This window comes from Aulonocara stuartgranti (genome assembly GCF_965226115.1).
Source record: "Aulonocara stuartgranti genome assembly, chromosome: 10".
In the NCBI taxonomy this organism is placed as follows: Eukaryota; Metazoa; Chordata; class Actinopteri; order Cichliformes; family Cichlidae; genus Aulonocara; species Aulonocara stuartgranti.
Window position 1 is genome coordinate 22,838,177 of NC_138946.1, and position 21,548 is coordinate 22,859,724.

The following is a 21,548-nucleotide window of genomic DNA, read 5'->3' on the forward strand; positions in this document are numbered from 1 at the left end:
TGATAGCCAAATCACACTTATCAAAACGTGCTAACAGCGGAGCGTGGTGTCGACCAACTGCAGGAGGACTAAAATTAATTGACAAGGTTTACGCTGTATGCCAGTTTACAGAAACTTAGAAGTAATAAATCAAGACTTGAAATATGACTTCAATTGAGACTCCAAATTGCAGTATTTTTGAAAAAAACAAAACAAAACGCAACTTAGCTTGAAAAGTTAACAAATTGACAACAGCTTACAGAAAACAAGTATCAACTGTAATAAAGAAGTAAAACATATAATACTAACCATTTTTCACACGCACAAGATCCGGGTAGGATCAAATAATAGGTGTGTACTATTAACACCAAAAACATGGGCGTTTTGAGTTGTGCGCATGCGCAGTAACAACATCTAGGACAACTTGATAGGTAGGGTGTTTTGTCAGAACACCGGCCCCCTACTTTCGTCCATGTATTTTAAATGAAGACTTTTGAAACTCACCATTCTTTACGCTTGAACCTACACTGCACCGCATTAGCAGTAGTAATAGCAATAAACATATGCTGATGTAGTGTTCCAGTGAAATTCCTTTTTGCATGGTGTACCTGCATGACTGTTATCAGCTAACACCACACAACGTAAGTAGAAAGGCAACAGTGCATAGTAATTATCACATCTTTGTTAAACAAAGCACAGCCAAAATCACTGCATAATGATTTATTCACATATTTTTTGTCACATACTATATATTATCATTATTATTGTTATTGCTGCAGTTGTGGCGCCTTTCAGGTATTTGCTTTCATTATTCCCATAACGAGATTCTATGCTCATATCTCTTTATAGTTTTCATCTTCATGCATGCTGAGTATTACATTTCACAGGAGCAGGATGCAAATAAATGAAACAGTCTCTTTTTTAAAGTTACATCTCATAATCTATCCATTCTAATAATGCTTCAGTTACATGCCTTTTTCAGAGTCCATAGAGGGAAGTCACTTCTTGGAACATACAGTCTCCATCAGAGGGTAAAGGCATTACAAAGAGCACATTATTAATACATCTCATTAAAGCTGGCAATCTATGATTAATTTTCATAACCAACCAAGCCCCTATTCTCCCACCCAAGTACAGCCTATCTCTACCGCATAGTGAAAACACTAAGTGTAATTATAACATTTCATCTATGTACAGTAACTTTGAAATATGGCACCAAATCAGCTTGTGAAAAAAAGCTTGAGGTTACATGTTAAAATATTTGTGACTACAATACTTTTCCTGTTTAAAGTGTTTAATTCCATTCATAAGCTTTCAACAGCAATAACATTTTACAAGCCAAAGTGCAAACACTGGCACACTTTACTTGATTTTTTTTTTCCTTTTTTGTGTGTGAACGTAAACAGTGCCTTGCAGGCACTGGGAGCATTGTGGTGCATTGACACAGTGTTGGAAAGTAATCTACCTCATCTTCAGTGCACCCTGTGTCCTATTTTGAGCAGAAGCTCTCAGGTGATGTGAGTCTGCAGTCTGTTTGGCACCTAATGCGGTGAAGAATATGGAGATTTGTGAGAAATTTTAGGAAAAGAGTCTGATACAATAAATGATGTGTTCCAGTTTACTAAACATTTTAGTGCTGATCATTTTGTGTTGTTCAAAAGGTGCTTGTTTGTCCACTGTGTGGTCTTAACAGTGTGGACATTATTTTTCTCTCAGTAGCTCAGATTAGTTTAGCATTCAATTATCCTGACTTGAGTCAGAGATTGGCTTTTTTTCCCCACACACATGCGTATGCATGCACGCGCTTAAGCTCTTGCATATGCACACATAATTGGAAAATGAGAGGATTTCTAAGCTACAGCAAAGGCAAATAATGAAGAACTTCAGGTAATTCAACCTCACACAACCTTTAAACCTACAGTCTATTAATATTATTTGTAATTGCTCAGTTTTGTCAGTTGGGTTCTGTGAAGGCACCTAGTGTCACCTAGGCAGAGCAGAGCTCTCAATGTTACAGCAACACAGTTACCTTTTTAGTTTCAAAGTGTCAAAAACTCTACTTGGTGAAGTAATGGTTCATCGTCACTACACAGAGTCCATCTGTGCCCCTGAATAATAATGCAGTTGTCAGTTTTGTGCCTACTGATGGGTGGTCTGCGGCCAGGGAAAAGCTCTTCTCCAATATTTAAAAGGTCTTTGAGCCCCCAGGCAGAGAAGCCTCTGTCAGACGTAGGCTGACTCACTAGACTGGGTCCTGCCCAGGTTTGGGGCTTGGGACATGTGTGAAACATCCTTCTTGCGCACTTCACAGATGGACTTTCTCCGGGCCTGCACCCCTCTGATGGCCGTTTTTATCTTCCTCCAGCCAAGGTGGTTGAGCTCTGCCAGGTTAAGTAGCACACATATGCCACTAACTGCAAACATAAAGACCAAAAACACAGTCTTTTCTGTGGGACGGGACACGTAACACTCCACCTCCTTCACGCATGGGTAGCGATCGCACTCAAACATCCCCGGCACGTTGAAGCCGTACAGGAAATACTGGCCCGCCAAGAAGCCGATCTCGAGCGCATTGCGGAACACAACCTGGATGACGTAGAAACGGGAGATGCCTTCTTGCCGTCGCACTTTAGAGCTCTTGTGAGTTGGAGGGAGTCCCCGGGGTCCGTTAGGGATCTCCTTGACCTCCAAGCAGTCATGATCCTCCTTACTACTGTCGGGGTGCACCAGGATGCCGTTGATGTTTCGGGCATGGAGCTTACGAGAGTGGTGGTCATGGTGGCGACCATGGTGGCCATGACCATGGTGATCCATGTAAGGATGCAGCAGAGAGTAGCTTCGATCACGTGCTTTGGCTGACTGATGGACAGAATAGGTGATGAAGCACAGGCTTGGCGTGCACACCAGGATTATCTGAAAAACCCAGTAGCGGATGTGCGAGATCGGGAATGCCTTGTCATAACAAGCCTGGTTGCAGCCGGGCTGCATGGTGTTACAAATGAACATGATTTGCTCGTCCTCATACACCTTCTCCCCCACTATGCCAACTATTAAGATACGGAAAATCACCACCACTGTCAGCAGGATCCTGCAGAGACAGAAGGAGAGAGGGCAGGAAGGGAAGGTGGTGAAACAGGAGAAAGACAGCATCAGTTAATGAGGAGCAAATCCACAAAGGAACATTATATGTGGGCATGACCGTACGAGTGAGTCGGTATAAAGTTAATGGTGAATAGGTGCTGTCGACAATAGTGGTTTTGATTTTTTTTGAATATGCGTTTCTGAAAATTAAAGGGACAGTGACACTACATTCACTTTGCATGTGTGTGCGTGTGCACACGTATTTGTGTGCTTGTAAGCAGCTGCCGTGATAAACAATACCCTGGGATGATGGAGCTGTCCTCTAGATAGCATGCGCACCTCAGGTCACTAATCATAAGATAAAGATGATTTCACACTCATTTTCACAGCTGGACTGAAATGGAACTGAATGGCAACAGCTATAATAGACACCCACTGATTTAAGAATCAGTCTCGCATGTTAGCATATTTCCCCTAGTGTTAATTAGCTTTTATCGAACATACCAAAATATCTCTGTTGCAAAGCAACTGAATAGTATATTGCTGTATAAATAACCTCCTTCTGTTTCATTGTTGACTCCCAAGTGAGGAAAGAAGCATGCACCGTATTAAGGGGCAACAACCGTCACAGTTGCAAAGCTTTTAAGATGTGTAGCTATTTAAAGAGCTCACATAGAAAAGAACGAGTTGCCTCAACTATAGGGAGCTGCTCTCCCGAGGAGGTGGCATTTGCTAAAAACTGCATGGACTTCCCATTGAGCATCATTAGTGCTTTGCTGCAGTTATAGAAAGCTGTGTCCAGGGACCGGTGGATCTAGAGAGCAGTACAGCTGTTCTGTTATTTTCATGGTGTCGATCCAGTATGGGCACTGCGGAGGAGGACTCTGGCTTTAGGGCTGCAGTGTCAGCTCTTTCTAATGAGCGAGGAAAGCCTGCACATCATTGAGTTCCCTGGTATTTATGCCACAGCCGTGGATGTGAATGCTCCCTGTGTGGAAGAGCCAGTTGCTTAGCACACTCTTGTATCCAAGCACAAGAGGGGGCCACAGACGGGAAGTAAAGGGATAGAGATAGATGGGAGCTGGCCCTGAAGTGAAAGGCAGCTACGTAGGACAATAGCCAAAGTAATGGGATTTTGTTGTATTTTAAATATGCACGTGCATCCTAACTTGTTTGCTATAAAATGAGACTCCATACTTTATCTTTTAATGAGGGCTCAAAATGCCTACCGACCTTCAGTGACCAGTAACCACAGCAACCTGCAGAGGATGGCTGTATAGACACCCAGTATGGGGGGGAAAAATAGCCTACAGTTGTTAGAAATATCCGACAAGTCAAAAAAAAATACATTTGTTTGAATGATGTGAAAGAGGAGGCAATTTGCTGAAGCCAAGGGAAAGACGGGTGAAGGTAAGAGGTACACCAGGGGAACATGCGTTAGCATGAAACAGACTTAAAATAGAGCAGTGCCTTGCTGCAGGACTATCGCTGCTCCACCTGCGAATGCATGCCTGTGTGTGTTTTTTTGTGCGAAGAAGACAGGCACGAGGACACAGACACAAAGAGGAAGAGTCAGCCATGTGTATGACTTGTGCAAAATGGCAAAGACTCACAGTCGCCTGTGCTCAGAGCAGCTGCCAGCGTGCACGCTACACTGACTTCCATCATGGTTAAAAATCCAGCAGAATAAAGCTCCCCCGCATCTTTGGACTTTCAGAAGTTCAAATCTGGTCCTGTGTGTCATTCACATTAAGACATCTGTCAACATCTGCTCCTTTGCGGTTAGCCTGATGTGTACGGGCTCACTAGTGGTTCGACAGCAGTCGATATGGCTGAATGAATGATATTGATGGTTCTCTGCACCACAGGAAGATTTGACGCATTCTGCTCACAGGGACGAAGATCTGTGGTTGACACAGCTCGTCTGTATGCAAATATTTGTTTAAAAGATAGAGGATATATGACTAACTCTAGGTCAGTGTCAGTGTGAGAATCTGCAGTGCTGGATGTTGATTTAAAACCATGCAAGAGGCTCAAGAGCAGCTTTTCTGCACTCCACCTTGATTTTCTAATCAAGGTAATAAAAGACATTGGCTGCTTCTCTGCCCAGTGATAATTACTATGTCATAATTACAACTTAATGCCACTGAATCTTCCTGCTGTAAACATCTGTGTGTAATGCCACAGACTCATGGGCGACATGTTTTTTAATGTTGAACTGAAATATTCTTAGTTCAGACTGTCCTCAGACTGAAGGTAAGAGGATTGAAGCTTTTTCTTCTTCTTAAAATGTCATGCATCGTGATTTCCGATGAGTGCATCCACATAGATGTACTGCAACATGTAATATCAGTTCATCTCGACAAACTTTCCACTATGCTGTCATGTGTTCATCATTGTGACAGCTTTTTTAGTGATGGACCAAATCCAAATCTGTTGACAAAAATTTTAAATAGTGCTCTATACCAGTCTTTCATTACATCGACATAGGTCAGTATGTATTTGTCTGTAGTCACCACCATCTAAACGAAAAACTGGGCTTTTTTTTTTTTACATAAATATAGAGGGATAAGGACTTTGTGGTTGCAGTTTTCTTGTCCTCCTCAGAGTTTGTTCAATTTTAAAGTAGCGCAGCATTGCAGTCATTTAAAAATCCAGTCATTGCTTCTGCTTTTTTTGTCATTAAAAAAAAATCCCATGGTGTTCCCTGTATTGAGTGCTGTGTGTGTTTGTTTGTGTGTGGTGGTTTATGTGTTTGCTCTACTGCTGGATAACGGAATAATCAGCATGGGGCAGATTGCTGCATTAGCAGAAAGCAGCGCCCGAACGTTGTCTGCAAACATCAGTGCTTTAAGTCCTGCAGCATAACTAGCCAATACGGTAACTAGGAGAAGATTAGGACAGCACGAAGGCCTGAACCTGCAGAATATTCAATAACAATCATGAATAATGAAAAAGATGTCAGAAGTTTTAGTGTCTCAAACCCATGGGGCAGAATATTAAAATACTTGAAGAGTTGATTCATATAAGTGGGCATGAAAAAGATTCAGGCATTACGACATATCACAGCATGGTTCCTGTCACCAAAAGTTTCTTAAATGGCTGCTAAATTGTCTCCCACATCAGTCCCCACTTGTCACCTAATTTAGCATCCTGCTTCCCGGAGGACCCGGTTAAAGCTAAGACTAATCATTACATTTTTAGAGACCTTCTAAATCCCTACCACTGTCCAGGAGATTTGATAAGATTTAGAAGTCAATCCTTCTGCGTCTGTGGATCGTGTTCACGTCTGGATCTTCTTTTTTAATATCTGCTTTCTTGGGCTTCATCACTGACAGCTGACATTTTCATAAAGCGCAGAGACAAACAGCAGCTCATGGGCATGTTAACGTTTATGTCTAGAGGGACAGAAATAGGAGGAAGTAAAGATAATGAGGTGGTATTTTGTTGCGTTAACCTTCAAAGTGATCCTCAGGCAGCTGATTGACCTGTAAGATTGTGTGTGCAGTGTAATGTTAGCTGCTCATCAGCTGGTGTGTCGGCTGGACATGCAAGCTCTGTCTTTCCCAGAGGCTTTAACACACACACACACACACACACACACACACACACGTTCATTCATGCAGCAGCTGCTGTCGCCAGCCTCCAGGGAGAACAGAGGCCCACAAGCACAAATGCACCAGAAAACCTACACTTGCTTTCATACATAGATTGTGAATATAAGAAAGTAACTGTTAATATATGAAGGTGCACAGACTGGCCTCTGAAGCGCTGGATAAGTGCAGTTAGCTGTGAAGAAACCTGGATAAAAATATTCCTGCCACCCATACGCTCTCAATAATAAGCTCCAATGATTGCTGATGGCAGCACATAATGAATAAAGACCTTACCGGGCCTTGAAATTAGACAGCTTAATTATCAGAGTGCAGACATTTCTATCCACCCGCCTCTCATCACTGCTCCTCTCTTAAAGTGTTTTAATAGTTTAAGGTCTTGCCCACATATCCGGCAGATGTGCACGAATGCCTGAAGTGCAACTACGAGTCAGCGTGACGAATACGGTAATTTAAGCTAAACTTGAGCTGCGGTGGTTCTCTTACCCCTGCTGTCTTGAAATACGTTACTTAGAGTGTGAAACAGAAACGGTTTTAAAAAATCTGCCCGAGTTTAGCGACGTCAGACTCAAACCACAACAGCTTTTTCATCCTGCTAGTTTCCACTGTGCCACGACTCAGAGTCAACATGGGCAGAAATGTAATTATATCACTTGCTCATTCAACATCTCGGAGGGAAATGGCCTCCAGCTGTTTTGCAGGAATAACGGAGGAAACGGGAAAGTTAATTGGGGGACACTCTACAGGTATCTGTGCCAATTATACCTCAGCTAACAGACAACAGCGAGATCTCAATCTTCACAGCAAAACCATTACAGCTGCACTTGAGAAAGATGCCTTAGAACGGTTTATGATGAGTATTTTTATTTTATGCCAAACTACTTCACGCCACTCAAAGAAAGCTGGGGGAAGAAATTCCTACACACAACGTTTCTGTTAACTCATTGCTTGGCCTAACCATGCGCGATGATAATGCAGAGCACGCCAGATGCAGCTTTCCTCTATCCCGTTTGTCTTTATGTCATCTAAAATTACTCTTTCATCTCGACTCAAGCTAGCGAGGCAAACATTATGCATAAGTGTTTCTATCTAAAATAACTTGAAAACCAAATAAATGGCATCAGCATTTCTTTGTGTATCCCGAACCAGCACGTTTTGCTGATCACATCAATATACAATTTCAGAAGATTCCATTTATATGACATCTTGGCCTACAGTACAGTATTTGGCGTAATGATGGGATTTTACACACATCAGGTCTCCCATTTTATTCCTGTAATACATTTTTGTACAGATGGCCGCCCCTCCCTGAGCCTGGTTCTGCTGGAGGTTTCTTCCTGTTAAAAGGGAGTTTTTCCTTCCCACTGCCGCCAAAGTGCTTGCTCATAGGGGGTCATATGATTGTTTTTACTCTTTATGTATTATTGTAGGGTCTACCTTACAATATAAAGCCCCTTGAGGCGATTTTAATGTTTTTATTTGGTGATGTATAAATAAAATTGAATTAAATGGATATTGAATTGAAAAATATTGACATTTTTGGTAAATAAATACACAAGGGCGACTGACAGGGCAAATGACTCAGCATCACTGTAATGGAAGTCTGGTTACTGAGGATGAAGGAGTTACAGGAGATATTTTTTTTATATATTTATTAATGAAATGCTTGATATTGACGAGAAAAGAGATGATTACAGGTTAGCGCAGCTAAGTTTACGCAGCTCTGAAGTTTCACACAAGTTTCTCCCAAACTAGATAACAAGTAGTCAAAGCTATCCTTGATAAAAACAGGAAACATCACCGCGTCACCGAGCCTGACCTTTTCAGACCTACCCAAAATAGCAAGACTGGGAAATTGGACTCATACTTTAAATGGTATTTGTTCAGGACGTTGCATAAGACCCCTTTTTAATTTTGACAGTTCCCAGAATGCATCAGCTCTGCTCTGTCTCTCTAATATGTTTTAGTGCCAGAACCTTTAAGTCTTGCAGCAGACAAAAATCATCTGCCTCATGTGGTTGCACTGTATGTTTGTCTTCAGAGGATATCTTCTTAAGCATAAAAATCTGGTGCTGAAAAGTAACAAATTGTTAGAAGTTTTTGTCCCTAATATTTCAAACAGCACTCACAAGTTTTCCTAAAGTAGCATATTTAACCTTAATTTTTATGTAGGGGCTTTTCATCTGACTGTTTAATTGCAAAAAACACATAAAATCTTAGTAAATGTCTGGAATGGTTATTTTTTTATAAAAATATCTCCGCTGCTAAAATGTAGCCTCTACATAAGGTCAGTAAACAGAACCTTTGCTACTTGTCAGCGCTGGTTAAATTGTGTGTTGGGTTGCAAAGATTTAATTGTAAGGCTTTTAGTAAAATTGTATGTAGCAAGTTTCTCTGTAAAAAGTATTAATGGAGTTTTAGCCTCATGGAAAAAGGTTGGAAAAGCACTTATGATATATAACTTGCTAGTTATAAAACCAGCAAACACAGATCTATATTAGTGGGAGTTTACAGCTGTAAAAGCTTCTAATCACAAGCTAATTACTAGAAGTTACTGAAAGACCATATAAACACTTTGTGAATTCAGATGCTTTGTTCATCACAACGTGCAAGCTTTTGTTCATTTAAACATTGGCTTAGAGTTGCATACAATAACCTGTCTATAATATTTGTGTTTGCATATGTTGGGGTGTGAAACAGCTTCCTGCCTCGTGGCTTTTCTGGCAGATTATTTAAATTCTAATCAGTTGTCCTTTCTGAAAGTTAGAGCACACTAACATGATGGTTACTTTCCAAATCAAGTGGCTTACTATTGTAAGTACTGTCATTATGTATCACAGTAAAATATGATTCAATCTGCACATTAATGAATGTCCCTAACTTCCTTCTAATGTGTGTATTAATTTCTTATTTCAACTGAGGGAAATGTATTTGTTATTAATGACCCTCAAACTGCGTGTTTTCTTTCCTAAACCTGCAATGTGCCATTAAAGACAGTCAGACTCTAGTAATGTGGTTGGCTCCTGTAAATTGACTTCCCACAATATAACATGATAGCACCGTCCACCTGTGCAAGGTGAACGCTTATTTCATGTCTCTCCCACTCAGCCATGCCCACGTCCTAACTCTGTCCATATTTTAAACCTTCACTAGCTGATGGCTAAGTTTGTGATTAGGCTAGTGGTGTATGATACTGCAAACTTTGGTATCGAGCTGATGCCAGATCAATACAGGACTGATACTGCTGATACCAATACTGATACCGATACTTTGAACCTATAAAGACAGCATATGGAGGGGAGAGCAGTGGTGTCGTGATTTATGAGTTGAATCATCATCATTTTGACAAATGCTGAACACATTTTAATGACTACTAATTAACTGTGAATTTTAATTTCCACAATAATTAGTTAACACAACGAAACGCGCCTTTCAGCTTTTCACCTTCTGTTGTTTAAACGTGCCATAGGCTGTGAATACAATAGATAACACAATTCAATGGGCTACTGAACTTAGGATAGAAATAAGGCATTGATCCTATCATGCTAGCATAGATCTAATACCAATACCAGGGTTGGCATAGATAATATCGATATTGGGATTGATCTGTCCACCTGTAGAATAGGCTGCTTATTACTTTTTACTGATTTATTCTTTTTATTTTAGATTGGAGCTTTACATATTGTATCATAGTATCATAGATTTGTTAGGTTGTCGGTGTCAAACATTTCTAGTTAGACATCTTTGCCACCAGGATTTACCCAAGAGGAAGTTAAAGTTTGTCTTTATTTTAAGCAATGAATAATTAGAACACTGCAAATAGTTTAAAAATCTCAGTGCAGCCCACATACATGCATGCCTCACTTCACATCTTTTAAACCAGCCCTTGTTTATGTTAAAGAAAAAGAAATAAGCATTTACATTAGTCATTACTTCGGTCTCTGGTGCACATTTTTCCTGGACTACATTTTTACCTTAAAAAACAACATCTTCAAAATGCTTTCTTTAAGGGAGTTTGGGTGTTTAATAACAGGCTCACAATTCATAAAAGTTTAACAAAACCTGTCTGAATCGAATCAGAAAATATCACTACATGTGGGAAGTCATTAAATATACATTTAGGCTATGCATAGGGGAAACATTACATGCCCGATAAAACTCTTACACACACCGCTGATGTGTTGCTGAAATGAATAATAGCCCGCGCTGAGTGAAAGCTGAGCTCAGCGCTAGTGGCAAACCGTGCAATCAATTTCATTCAACATCAGGGACTGCTGCACAAATAAACTAATGACAACTATAGATGTGCAGGAAAATGCTTTAATTTGAACGACAGTCCTGCTCCTTGGCGAACGATGATGGATTACTAATCCTTTCTAATGCTGCAATATGGACGCCGTTGTTTTGCTTTGCAACAAAACCTTCTCGGGTGGAATAAATCTTATCCAGGAAGATGGTTATCAATGATACATGAAGTATATTCTGTCAGAAGGGATGATGTCCTCAATTCACGCAGAGCATTCCTGCATCTCTGATTATTTTGGGAGAACTAGGGTGCCCTTCTCAAAGTAGGGTACCGCCTTCTTGTGGATATCCTGACCCATTTAGGAAAAGAACATGACCATGAAAACTGCAGGAGTGAACAACTTCGGGGCAAAGAGTGCATCTTGCTTTTAAAGCCAACAAACAAGAACCCAGATATGTTCGGTCACGTCAAACCATTCCGGGCTGCCTGTCTAAGTGCAGGTTCTTCCAGCCATATAAACAGCACTGCAGAGCAACAAGGTGTATTTCATACACCACTTTGTTGCATTAAAAGGCTGGTCAACTCTGCATACATTTTTAATGAATGACTTGACATCAGTTGCAACGTGCAACAAGAGGCACGAAGCATTTATTAAGATTTTATGGTTTATACTGCTTAAGTGGGGAGTGATAGATGATGAATAATGGATCATTTAGAGCTTCATCACAGAATAAAAAACAAATAAAGGGTAAATAGATGCAGAAATCTAAAAGTGCATAAATGAATAACAGCAAACAGCACTTTGTAAACTAATTCTTAATCTGATTGAAATGCAGTTTACAGAATGTAATCTATGGAAATGTACTTTTGTGGCTTTAACAGCATAGACAGTGACATTTGCATTTACTTTATCTCAGAATCAACCTGAACATTTAAAAGAGCTGCTTCATGAACACTGCTGTCAACATTGTGTGCCGGGTCAGCCAGCAACTTCAGTTGAAGGATCTCTGACACAGATTCCGAGCGATAAACCTCTGCAGAGGGAAAACTTTTCTTCCTCCCTCTGTCTCACCCCCACCCTCATCCATCCGTTGCAGCTTTTTTGTTCTGCCTCTACAGCGCCCATCATCTCCTCTCTATCCATCCGGTTACCTTTATTATTTTATCTTCCTCAGATCACTCTAGTGCTCCATTATCTCTGCCTCTTTTTTTTCCAGCTCATCTTTTGCGCTGACCTCACTACAGCAATGCAGTCAAGGAGAGGCAAGTTATATATCTCGCACCCAAAGGCTTGATCTTCACACGGTCGGACGCATTTTTGTCACGGTAGACATCACAAACATTCACACCTGCGATCTGCAAATGGTTTGAGCACCACATGTGAAACACACACATACACACACACACACAAACTGTATTACTGTATGTGAATATTAAACAGTTTATTGCCTGTAGTTGTGTGCTTTAAAATATATTGTAATGATGTGATTTTTGTATACAGATTAAGGACTGGGAAAAATGACGCGCCTAGGTGTTAGATGCATGGCCTCCACATTCAGTTTGCAGTATTATATGGACATGTAATTTATTTGTCTATCGCACCCACTTAAATACTTAATTTGTATGAGATTGTATATCAGCAAGAATTACGAATAGGACAAAACAAAAAGTAAATTACTGCTGTAAAATTTTTATTGTGAAGGCTGTAGATGTACAAAAAATGAAATTATTGTTTTAATTGTAACCAGAAGTCAGTTAATATGCATAGAAAACAACCACAAACATTATCAAGGCTGCTAGTGTCATGTTTTACACAAATGTACACAAGTAGAGCTGTGCCATTGGCATAAGAATAAAATAACAATTTCGTTTTCCTAATTTTGGAGCCTGAATGTTTAAGTTGGAGAGGATAGTGCTAACAAACATCACGTATTCAGTGCAGATTTTGTTAAATCTTTATTAGGTACAGAAAATAGATATACAGGTCTGTGTGCTGACCTCCATTCTTATCAGAAATGTCATTAATTTGTTACAATTAACAGACTCAGACTGACTATACTATCTAATGCAAAAGATTTCAGGGTTATCATAACTGTAAAACTGGTTTGGGATAGAGGTGGATTACTGCAGCCTTGACAATGATTTTCATTTCCATGTTATCATGAGTACAGTCATCGGTTATCCATGCACACATTGTACATTGTGCAGTTAGAAGTCAAGCTTATGAAGATTTCACAATACACAACATTAATAACTGAATGAGTCATAATACGCAAGGCACCTGTGGTTAGTCAGAGGCACAGAAGCAACTCTCAATTTGTCTGTCTCGATCAAAGACCATAATTAAGCTAACCTATGCCACAGTGTAGTTGGTCCGTTTCTATTTCAAACACTCTTCTGTAATCCTGAGCTAATTATCTATCCTATGCCAGGGCATAGGTTAGCTTAAACCTACAATTAAGAAACAGCTTAATTGTAGCTCAAAAAGACAGTCTAAACATCTGAAAATGCTGTCGGTGTCTCACAGTGGATTTGCATCCTCGTGTCGGCACTCAAAAAAAGATGACTGACATGCAACCATGTTCCAAAGTTTGGATGCAGGGGAGACCTTTTATGTCGAAACGTCACTGTTCTGTGCTTTGGAACCGCATCCATTAAAACTGCAAGCGAACACATGCAAACGTTGTCAAAGTAACGACACACAGGCTGAACATCCTACTTGTGATGCCATCTACCAGTCGCTGCATGCCACACCCTGTGAAGTGCAGGACTTCACGACGCACAACAGTGCAACACTACATCACGGTTGTGTTCACGAGTGCAATGGACCACAGCCAACAATGGTTGTTGGCTGTGGTCAGTGGTGCAACAGACTTGAACCTTTCAACCCATAGAGGTCAGTGCAACAATTTTGACTCCACACATAATTTAGTGTGGGGTTTGGCGTTAACAATCTAGGAGGCACCTTGACAGCACAAAACTGTGCCAGTGGTGAACAATTCTCCAACTTGCTGGTACATCCAGAAACATGATTCCTGTCTTTTAATTATTATGTGTCACTGATTTCCTGACCATGCAGACACATGCTTAGGTTTAGGAGTCAAGGCATTTTTTGTTGTTGTTGTTTTTTGTCTTACTGCTGAGATAACCTAGGAATGTCTAATGTTTTCTTTTCCTTTCTATAGTTGAAAAGCAATATCACCACTTAAAAATAACTTGCTACAAGCTAGTCCACGGCCTCTCTGTCCAAGGTACTTGTGAGTTTTCCTGTACATCTTCAGATATCCTGCACACATGCTAACTAAAGGGACAAAATCGAAAGCGGCGTAGAGAAAATAAGAAGCTGTTCGGGGGCCTAAAACAAAAAATGCTAACAAATAATGTACAGAGAGACTCAAAAACAAAGGTTTCTTGGCTTACATAGCAGATGGAAGAAAAATGGAGGAAACCCCGCCACTGGGAAGCAGATAATGTTACAGCTAATGCTCTAGGGTCAACTAAAGAGCCTTGTAGGACAAACACTCTGAGGAAAGCCAAACACACGGGGATCATTTACAAAGCATTTCACTGTGGATTTCATACTACTATATGATGGAGATGCGCTTTTTTTTTTACTATCATTTAACTATCCAATGTCACGTGTCTTTGGACAGTTTGACACATAATAGAAAATAAATATAGTAAACGCTATCACATCTCACACAAAAAAGTGCCCTGTTCTAAACTGTACCACTCGATTTACTAAACACATCTTTGGTATTCAGGATACCCTTTATTAGTGTTCAGCCAGTGAAGTGCATGATCAACAAATAGCTCAAACTATGCATATAAGAAAAAACCAAGTGCATCATGAGAATAGTCTTTATGACTTCTGAAAGAGGTAGCAGACAAATTGAGAGTTGCTTCTGTGCCTCTGAAAATCTGTAGGTGGCGTGAATCATCCAGAGATTAATTTTCAGCGTTCTTTGTACCCTGTGCTCACAGGATTTTACTGATTCAGCTTCCAGAACTGTTATTTTAAAGCTGCATTAAGTAATTTTTGACCACTAGGGGGCGGAAAGACTCCAAAACAAGTTCACAACAGTTAGCATCTAGCTTATCAAGGTGTTATGGCTAACATGTTAGCAAACAGTTGCCTACTCACATATCCAGCAGAAACAGAGCAACACGGACATCCCTTCGGTCTCCTTTATCTGGCCACCTGTTGAATGTAATTCCAATATTCACTGGCGTTTTAGCCCTTGTTTGCTCTTCCAACTCATAATTGTTTTGTTTTTTTTCATTTGCTAAATCTCCAACTTTGCTTACCAGTTTCTTCTGCGTTTTTTTACACAGGACAGTTAGCTTCGGTACCGGGAGCGACTGCCCACATTCATTCGAACCAGCATTGTTTTGGTTTTTCCACTTAAAGAAACCAAAACAACTAGCTGAAAGCTGTGTAGGGCTTCCAAGTGGGATATTGATTCTCAGTGCTACAACAGTACTCCCAAGCCATCAATGGGAGGGACTCACAAGACTGTGAGATTGCTTAATGCATCTTTAAATCAAGTCAGCGTCCAGGTTATTGTTCCATATGAGGACTGGACCAGATGAATTCGTTGGTTAATGCACTTTTAAAATATAGAAATTAGTTGACTGAAATTATTTGGTTGGAAGGAGGATCTCTGTCTTAGCTTCAAATTGCCGATCAGCTGAAATTTTGGTATAAATGTGTAGCTCACATCATCTCTGTTACTTTGACGCAGTTCCAGTGCCACTGGAGGATGTTGGCTTATTCACAGACAATGAACACATGAGCCATTTTGCAGTCCTTTAACTTACACGGGGCAAGAAACACACACACTCACACAAAAGACCACTGAAGCAAAAAGACGTTTAGGCCATGTCCTTGTTGAGTTTGAGTTAATGAACACAGCAGGGCGATCACAGTCTTCACTGTTACTTTTTGTTTTTACCAAAGCAAAGCAGTTTTTAAATGGCCGACATATACATCCAGATTTCACAGGCTGAAGCATGTTGACTCTTCACTTTGCCAAATGAGCATCCAAGTGGGACATTTGGATTGTGTTCACTGGGTGGAAAATTCCACTTTTGCAATCAATTAATCACACAGAGATGATGTGGGGCACGCATGTGGGGCACGTATTTCACACCAATTTTACAGCAAGTCTCCGTGGCATGTCTCCACTGCTAATCAAACTAAAAGCTCGTCTGTTCAACTCTCCGCCACGAAACACTCTCACGCAAAGTATAACAATGTCTGCTGGTCAAAACTAATTGGATTAACTTTTTTGTTTTTTTTAGGAAATAAAATCACTCAGAGTTCAGAGTCATTAACTCCCCCCATGATTCTTCCTCCACACCTGCTTGCTCACCATCCTTTCATCTTCCGCACCTCTGCTCTCCCCTCCTCTCACTCCTAGTCCCCTCTCCTCCTTCTGTCATATTGGTCTGTGGCCAGCAGCATCAAGCATAGTCTATCAATAGCTTGGCTATTAGCTAGTAAAAACATAGGAACCTCTCTGATTTAACCGTAATGCCTGCTGCTGACTATGTGCAATTAGGTTATGCCTTAACTAATAGTGGGTGTGGAGGATAAGAGTGAGGAGAGCAGGGAGGAAGAAAGGACGGGGAAGGCAGGGAGGACTGTGAGGGATAGTGGAACAGAGGAGAGCACTGGGACAAGCCTTGAGAAGGGTAGTCTCTGTACAGATGCCATCCACAGATCCATACAAAACAGCATGTAATGTGCAAAAAAAAAAGAAAGAAAGAAAAAAATCCCAGCTCATCAGTTGACATAAAACCGCGGACACAAAACCAGAAAACACCACCTTCCCACTTAAATCCATGTCTTACCTTCCGATCATAGTAGAGTGCTGCTGGACAGCCGCCTCCAGCAGCCTCTCCAAAATCGTCCACTCTCCCATGGCGATGAAGAGGGGGCAGAACGGTCAGAAGAAACAGGGCTTGGGGACCTGACCCCCCTTTCCTCCAGGGAACTCCTTCGCCTTGCTCTCAGGACCAGCAGAGAGTACAGTCAAACCACCCACCCACTCCCGTCACACCTCAGCTCCCTTTGACCTCTACACGTTGACCTAGCCGCTTATCAGTTCATCTCTGTGCACGTGAATGAATGAATGTCTTCTGCTGGGCCTGTCCTGCTCTGCTCCTCTTCCAGGTGCTGAAGAGGTGCTGAGCTGATCGCCTCCCCACCACACACACACCACTCCCCCCACCTTCTCTCTCCCGTAGTTTCTCCCCCTCCCCTGTGCAGTGATGCTTGTCCTCCCCCTGCCGCACCACTCCGCTCTGCGCTACAGCATATGCTATAGCTCACTGAATGACAGCCATGATCACCCTCTGTTTTCCACTTGCCTCTGTTCTCCTTCCCCTCTCCTTCTTCTGTCCCTGCCTTTGTCCTCCACCTTACCCCCAGGGCACTCCTTGTACTTTAGCTGCACTCACTGCCATCGGTGCTCCCCTGCAATCGTCCTTGCATTGTGTAGAAGCTTTGCCTTTGCTGCACCCTTGCTACTCCAACCTAAACACACACACACAACACATATAGCTGATCCTCCTCGGCTCACCTCAGCAAATGGCACTGTAAACACACACGCACACTTGCACTCGATGACAGCTTTGAATCCCCACTCTCGCACTTCCTACTGAGGACTGCAGATCCACGCCAGCACACAAAGCTCCTGCCTGCTGAATGTCATTTCATGACTGGAGGAATGGTCGCTCCCACAGCTCTGAGTGCTACAAGGACCCATAAAAACCTGCATACACACACATGCACACACACGTGCGCTCCAAGACACACGCTCAAACACGCTGCCACCCATCCCCTCAGTAATAAATCAGCTGCTTTGCTGCATCCAGTGAGGCTGAACCCAGTCAATGTGCTGCAGACCTGCTGTCCTGTGTTGTCCTGTGTTGTCCCCCTGGCTAAATTCAGCACAGTCCAACACCAAGAGTCATGTCTTGCAGGGATGAAAAGCTGTCCTGAGAAACCTATTTCTGGGCTCCATCATCTTGCACCCCCCTCCCTCCCGCCTCTCTCCCTCCTGCTCTCCTTCACCTTCACTCTCTTCCTCCTTTTCCTCACGTTTGTTCTGCAGATCTGAGTCCTTCCAACTACCTCTGTCTCAGCGTTCGGTCCCCATCTCTGCTCTGTGCTCTCCCCTCTCTCCCTCTCTCTCTCTGTGTGTCTTAGCCTCGTTCATCGCTCTATCTCTGTCACACTGTGTGAGCATGCAACACCCCTCCTCCTCCTTTCATAGATCTGCTCTCTCTCATCCCTCCTTCTCGCCCTCCCTCCTTCTCTGCCTCCTCTTGTAAATGTGCTTGGATTGCTACTCTGATCTCTGCTTCGGTTATGCTTGCAAGAATGCCTCCCACTGTACTGCTGTGCCTATTCCTGCCTGATGTTGCACAGAAAAGACGGAGTTGTGATCTAACTGTGCCTCCTGCCCTGTGTTCATTGCAGTCCTTTGTTCCAGTGTGTTTCCCTTCACTTCAAATGCTCTCTTCCTGGTACACCCCCCCCCCCCCGCCCCCATCATCTAACCTCATGATTCCAGGAGGAGGATTACAGGAGAATTGTAGCTCTGCTCCACCCCATCCCCCACGTATCCCCTCCCTTTCTCTATCTTACTGTATTGGGGAATACAACACACCTATTTTACCCTGGCCTAACCTTCATACCCCTTTTTTCCGATTTCCCCTTTTCAACTTCTCTCTGTTCCTCATCAGTCTCTCCTCCATTAGAGCCCTTGCGTTCAGTCTCCCTCACGGGAGAGATGAGCACAGTGTTGTACTTTGGTGTGACATTGACATTAGATCAAGGTGGTGTGGGAATTTGATGGTCTCCATCCATTACGCACATGGATACAGTCAGATTCATACACTAATGCACAAACATCCCCTATACACTCTCTTTATCTGAACAAGAGAAGAAAAAAGAAGAAAAAAATAAAGACTTTTTTTCCCCAAGATGGGAGTCATAGCAAGGTTTTCCCATCTAGAAGACTGAGTCGAGTTTTGCAGAAGTAAATGATGCGGTGGCCTGACATGAGACCAGCGCACCAGGATGAAGTCATGGCTTGAGGTGACAGCTTCGATTCTTTTGCACCATGCTTCCTTTTAGTCATGCTCCTTTGATTTTGGATTACACGCTTTTCAAGCTGACAGCTCATTTCTTGCAGAATAAGGTGGGTGACTTTTAGGAGCTTCGGGGGAAATTTGATAGCACCTCCTCAAATTCAGGGTGCTGATGGATCTTTCAAAAATGAGCAAAAGGCAGTGACGTGAGCACATTCAAAATGCACAACCTCTACAGAGGTCTACAGCGCAATCCGTCTTGCTGTGCGCGTGGAAACACACGTGCCGCATCCCTCTGTATGCTTATGCGTGAGAGACGGAGAATGACTGAGTGAGGGAGACCGGGAGCAATGGAGAATTTGTTAATTCAGCATCTTCAGTGGGAGGGGCGGGAGATTTGGGGTCTTTCCCTGACCAAGGACATGTGGCGTAGGAGTGCTGTTAAGGGGAGAGAAAAGAGGGAGGGGAGAGGCAGCCGGCTCAAGTTGATGGCTCAAGTTTAATGAGGCGTGGGTCGCAACCAGAGCAGCTGAAGGGCTGGCATCAGCCCGTCAGCTGCTCTGCAAAGAGACTTCAGAGCTGCATGGCACATGAATGAGAGCGGGGCGCAGGTGTGTCTTCTCTTCAGTGACTTAGAACAGCTGGCTCAAGCAGGCATGAACTCACATACTGTACCCATACACTAATAATGCATTGCCTTTTATACTTAAAACCCCTAAAATGTAAATGTAATCCAGGCTAGTGAACAGTAGGGTGAAGTCAGTTTCCTCTGGTTAATTAATAGTTGAAGAAAACACTTGCATCTGTAGGGTTCTGACATTTTAATTTATTTTCTGTTTGAGCTCATCTTTGATCTCATCAGGATGGATATGTCCACACAAATAATACATGCCCTTACACAGCACATGTATCTTTAATAGGAATTATGTAAGAATTAAATTACCCTAACAACAAGGATGCTGGAATGACAAAATATTGAGACCAAAAGTGGTTATCAGTCAGTGGGAGATTATAAGTATCTTGATTTGGTATTTAAATGACTGCAGGTAAAAAAGCAGAGGTGTACTGTTCATACATGCTGTATGTGAGAGTGGATCATTTATAGAATTTATTAAAACACTAACAGAATTAAACAGGTAGACAGGCAGTCATTCATACACCCCTCTATCCATAATCACATGCTGTGTATGCTACCGTTGTGTATAGTGTATTATTTTACTTATTTTGTATTTGTTTGTATTTTATTTTGATTTTTTGATTTTTCTTCTGCTATCTGTGCCTGAGCTGAGGTAACGCACAAATTTCCCTGCCGTGGGATCAATAAAGTCTTATCTTATCTTATCTTATCTTATCTTTTCTGTCCTTGGGTGGAGTAAGTAAACCACCTTGTATGTTGCCTCTGGGCTTCATCCTTCAGGACAGCAGCTGTCTGATGAGCTGAAGGTCATGATTAATCCAATAAAAGCTACACAGGGTCCTGTAAACATCACAGCCTGATACCAATTTTTAAAAAGTGTCTGACATAATAGAACTAACAAGTCAGACATCCACTTTCACAGCTACAAACTGCTACCCTCAACTGTGATTTAATTTCCTTCACAAGGACTCATAATGCCAGTTGGCTTGATGCTACATGGTTGCCAGCAAAACCTGGCATTAATAGAGCGAATATAAGGCTGAACATGTGCACATTGCAGTGAGGTTTAAAAATAGGCTGAACAAAAAGAATGCTATTCTTTCAGCACCAACAGGACTGATTAACACTGTCGAATGCTATATAGGAGTGTTACACCGTTTCTTTAAACAACGTTTATTCTACATTGGAAAAAAAATGAAATAAAGTTTACCTAAAAACTCTGAGTAACAAAGAAAGAAATTTTACTCACTACTGGGGACTGTTTTTAATAGAAATATTCATGTATTAGTGCCTGTTTTCTTTCTTAATCTTCTGCTTCTGAGGGATTTCATCATGAGTGCGACCCCTCCCACAGTTCAAAGACATGCAGTTAGTGGGGATAGGTTGCGACAGACTGGCGACCTGTCCAGGGTGTACCCGGCCTCTTGCCCTGAGACAGCTGGGATAGCCCCCACTCCCACCTCCCACCCCCGCAACCCTGAACAGGATAAGCGAATGAATGGATGGATGGATGTTAAAAAAATCTTTCCATTTAATTTAACCATCGGTAAAAGTCACCGTCTAATTCTTTAAACATTATTGGGATTCCCATTAAAGTTGCTTAGTAGTGAAATCTTACCTGTGATGAAAGTGCCCCCTCTAGTGGGCTTTAAAAAACACACCGTGCCTTTTCCTTCTGTTCTTCTCTGTCCTTAGCACGGTAGTTTTTTTCCTCTCATAATGCTTCCAACTTTGTGAAATAAAATAAAAATAAAATCTACTGAATCAAATGTGTTAGTGCGTTGCTCTGCCAAAGGAGCAGTCTGGTTTTTCATTGTGGGGTTTTTTTGCTCCACCAGCAGAGGGCAGCACATGAACATGCCAAGAAGACACATCTATCCATAAACTT

The 21,548-nt window shown here is 41.9% G+C and overlaps 1 protein-coding gene across 4 annotated transcripts; it reads right to left on the minus strand.

Annotated features, from left to right (window-relative positions):
* Window positions 1-694: 694 nt before the first annotated feature.
* LOC309715545 (gap junction delta-2 protein-like) lies at window positions 695-21,464 on the minus strand. Of its 4 annotated transcripts, none has more exons than XM_082548750.1 (3): window positions 16,777-17,959; window positions 15,065-15,121; window positions 695-3,067 (listed from the first exon to the last, which is right to left on the minus strand). In XM_082548750.1, the coding sequence occupies exons 1-3, from the start codon at window positions 16,845-16,847 to the stop codon at window positions 2,203-2,205; spliced, it is 993 nt and encodes a 330-aa protein (XP_082404876.1). In that variant the 5' UTR covers window positions 16,848-17,959; the 3' UTR covers window positions 695-2,202. The 4 variants fall into 4 exon arrangements, with proteins under 4 accessions (XP_082404876.1, XP_082404878.1, XP_082404879.1 ...); XM_082548752.1 differs by lacking the exon at window positions 16,777-17,959 and adding an exon at window positions 15,229-16,043; XM_082548753.1 differs by lacking the exons at window positions 15,065-15,121; window positions 16,777-17,959 and adding an exon at window positions 21,279-21,464.
* Between the last annotated feature and the right edge of the window lie 84 nt (window positions 21,465-21,548).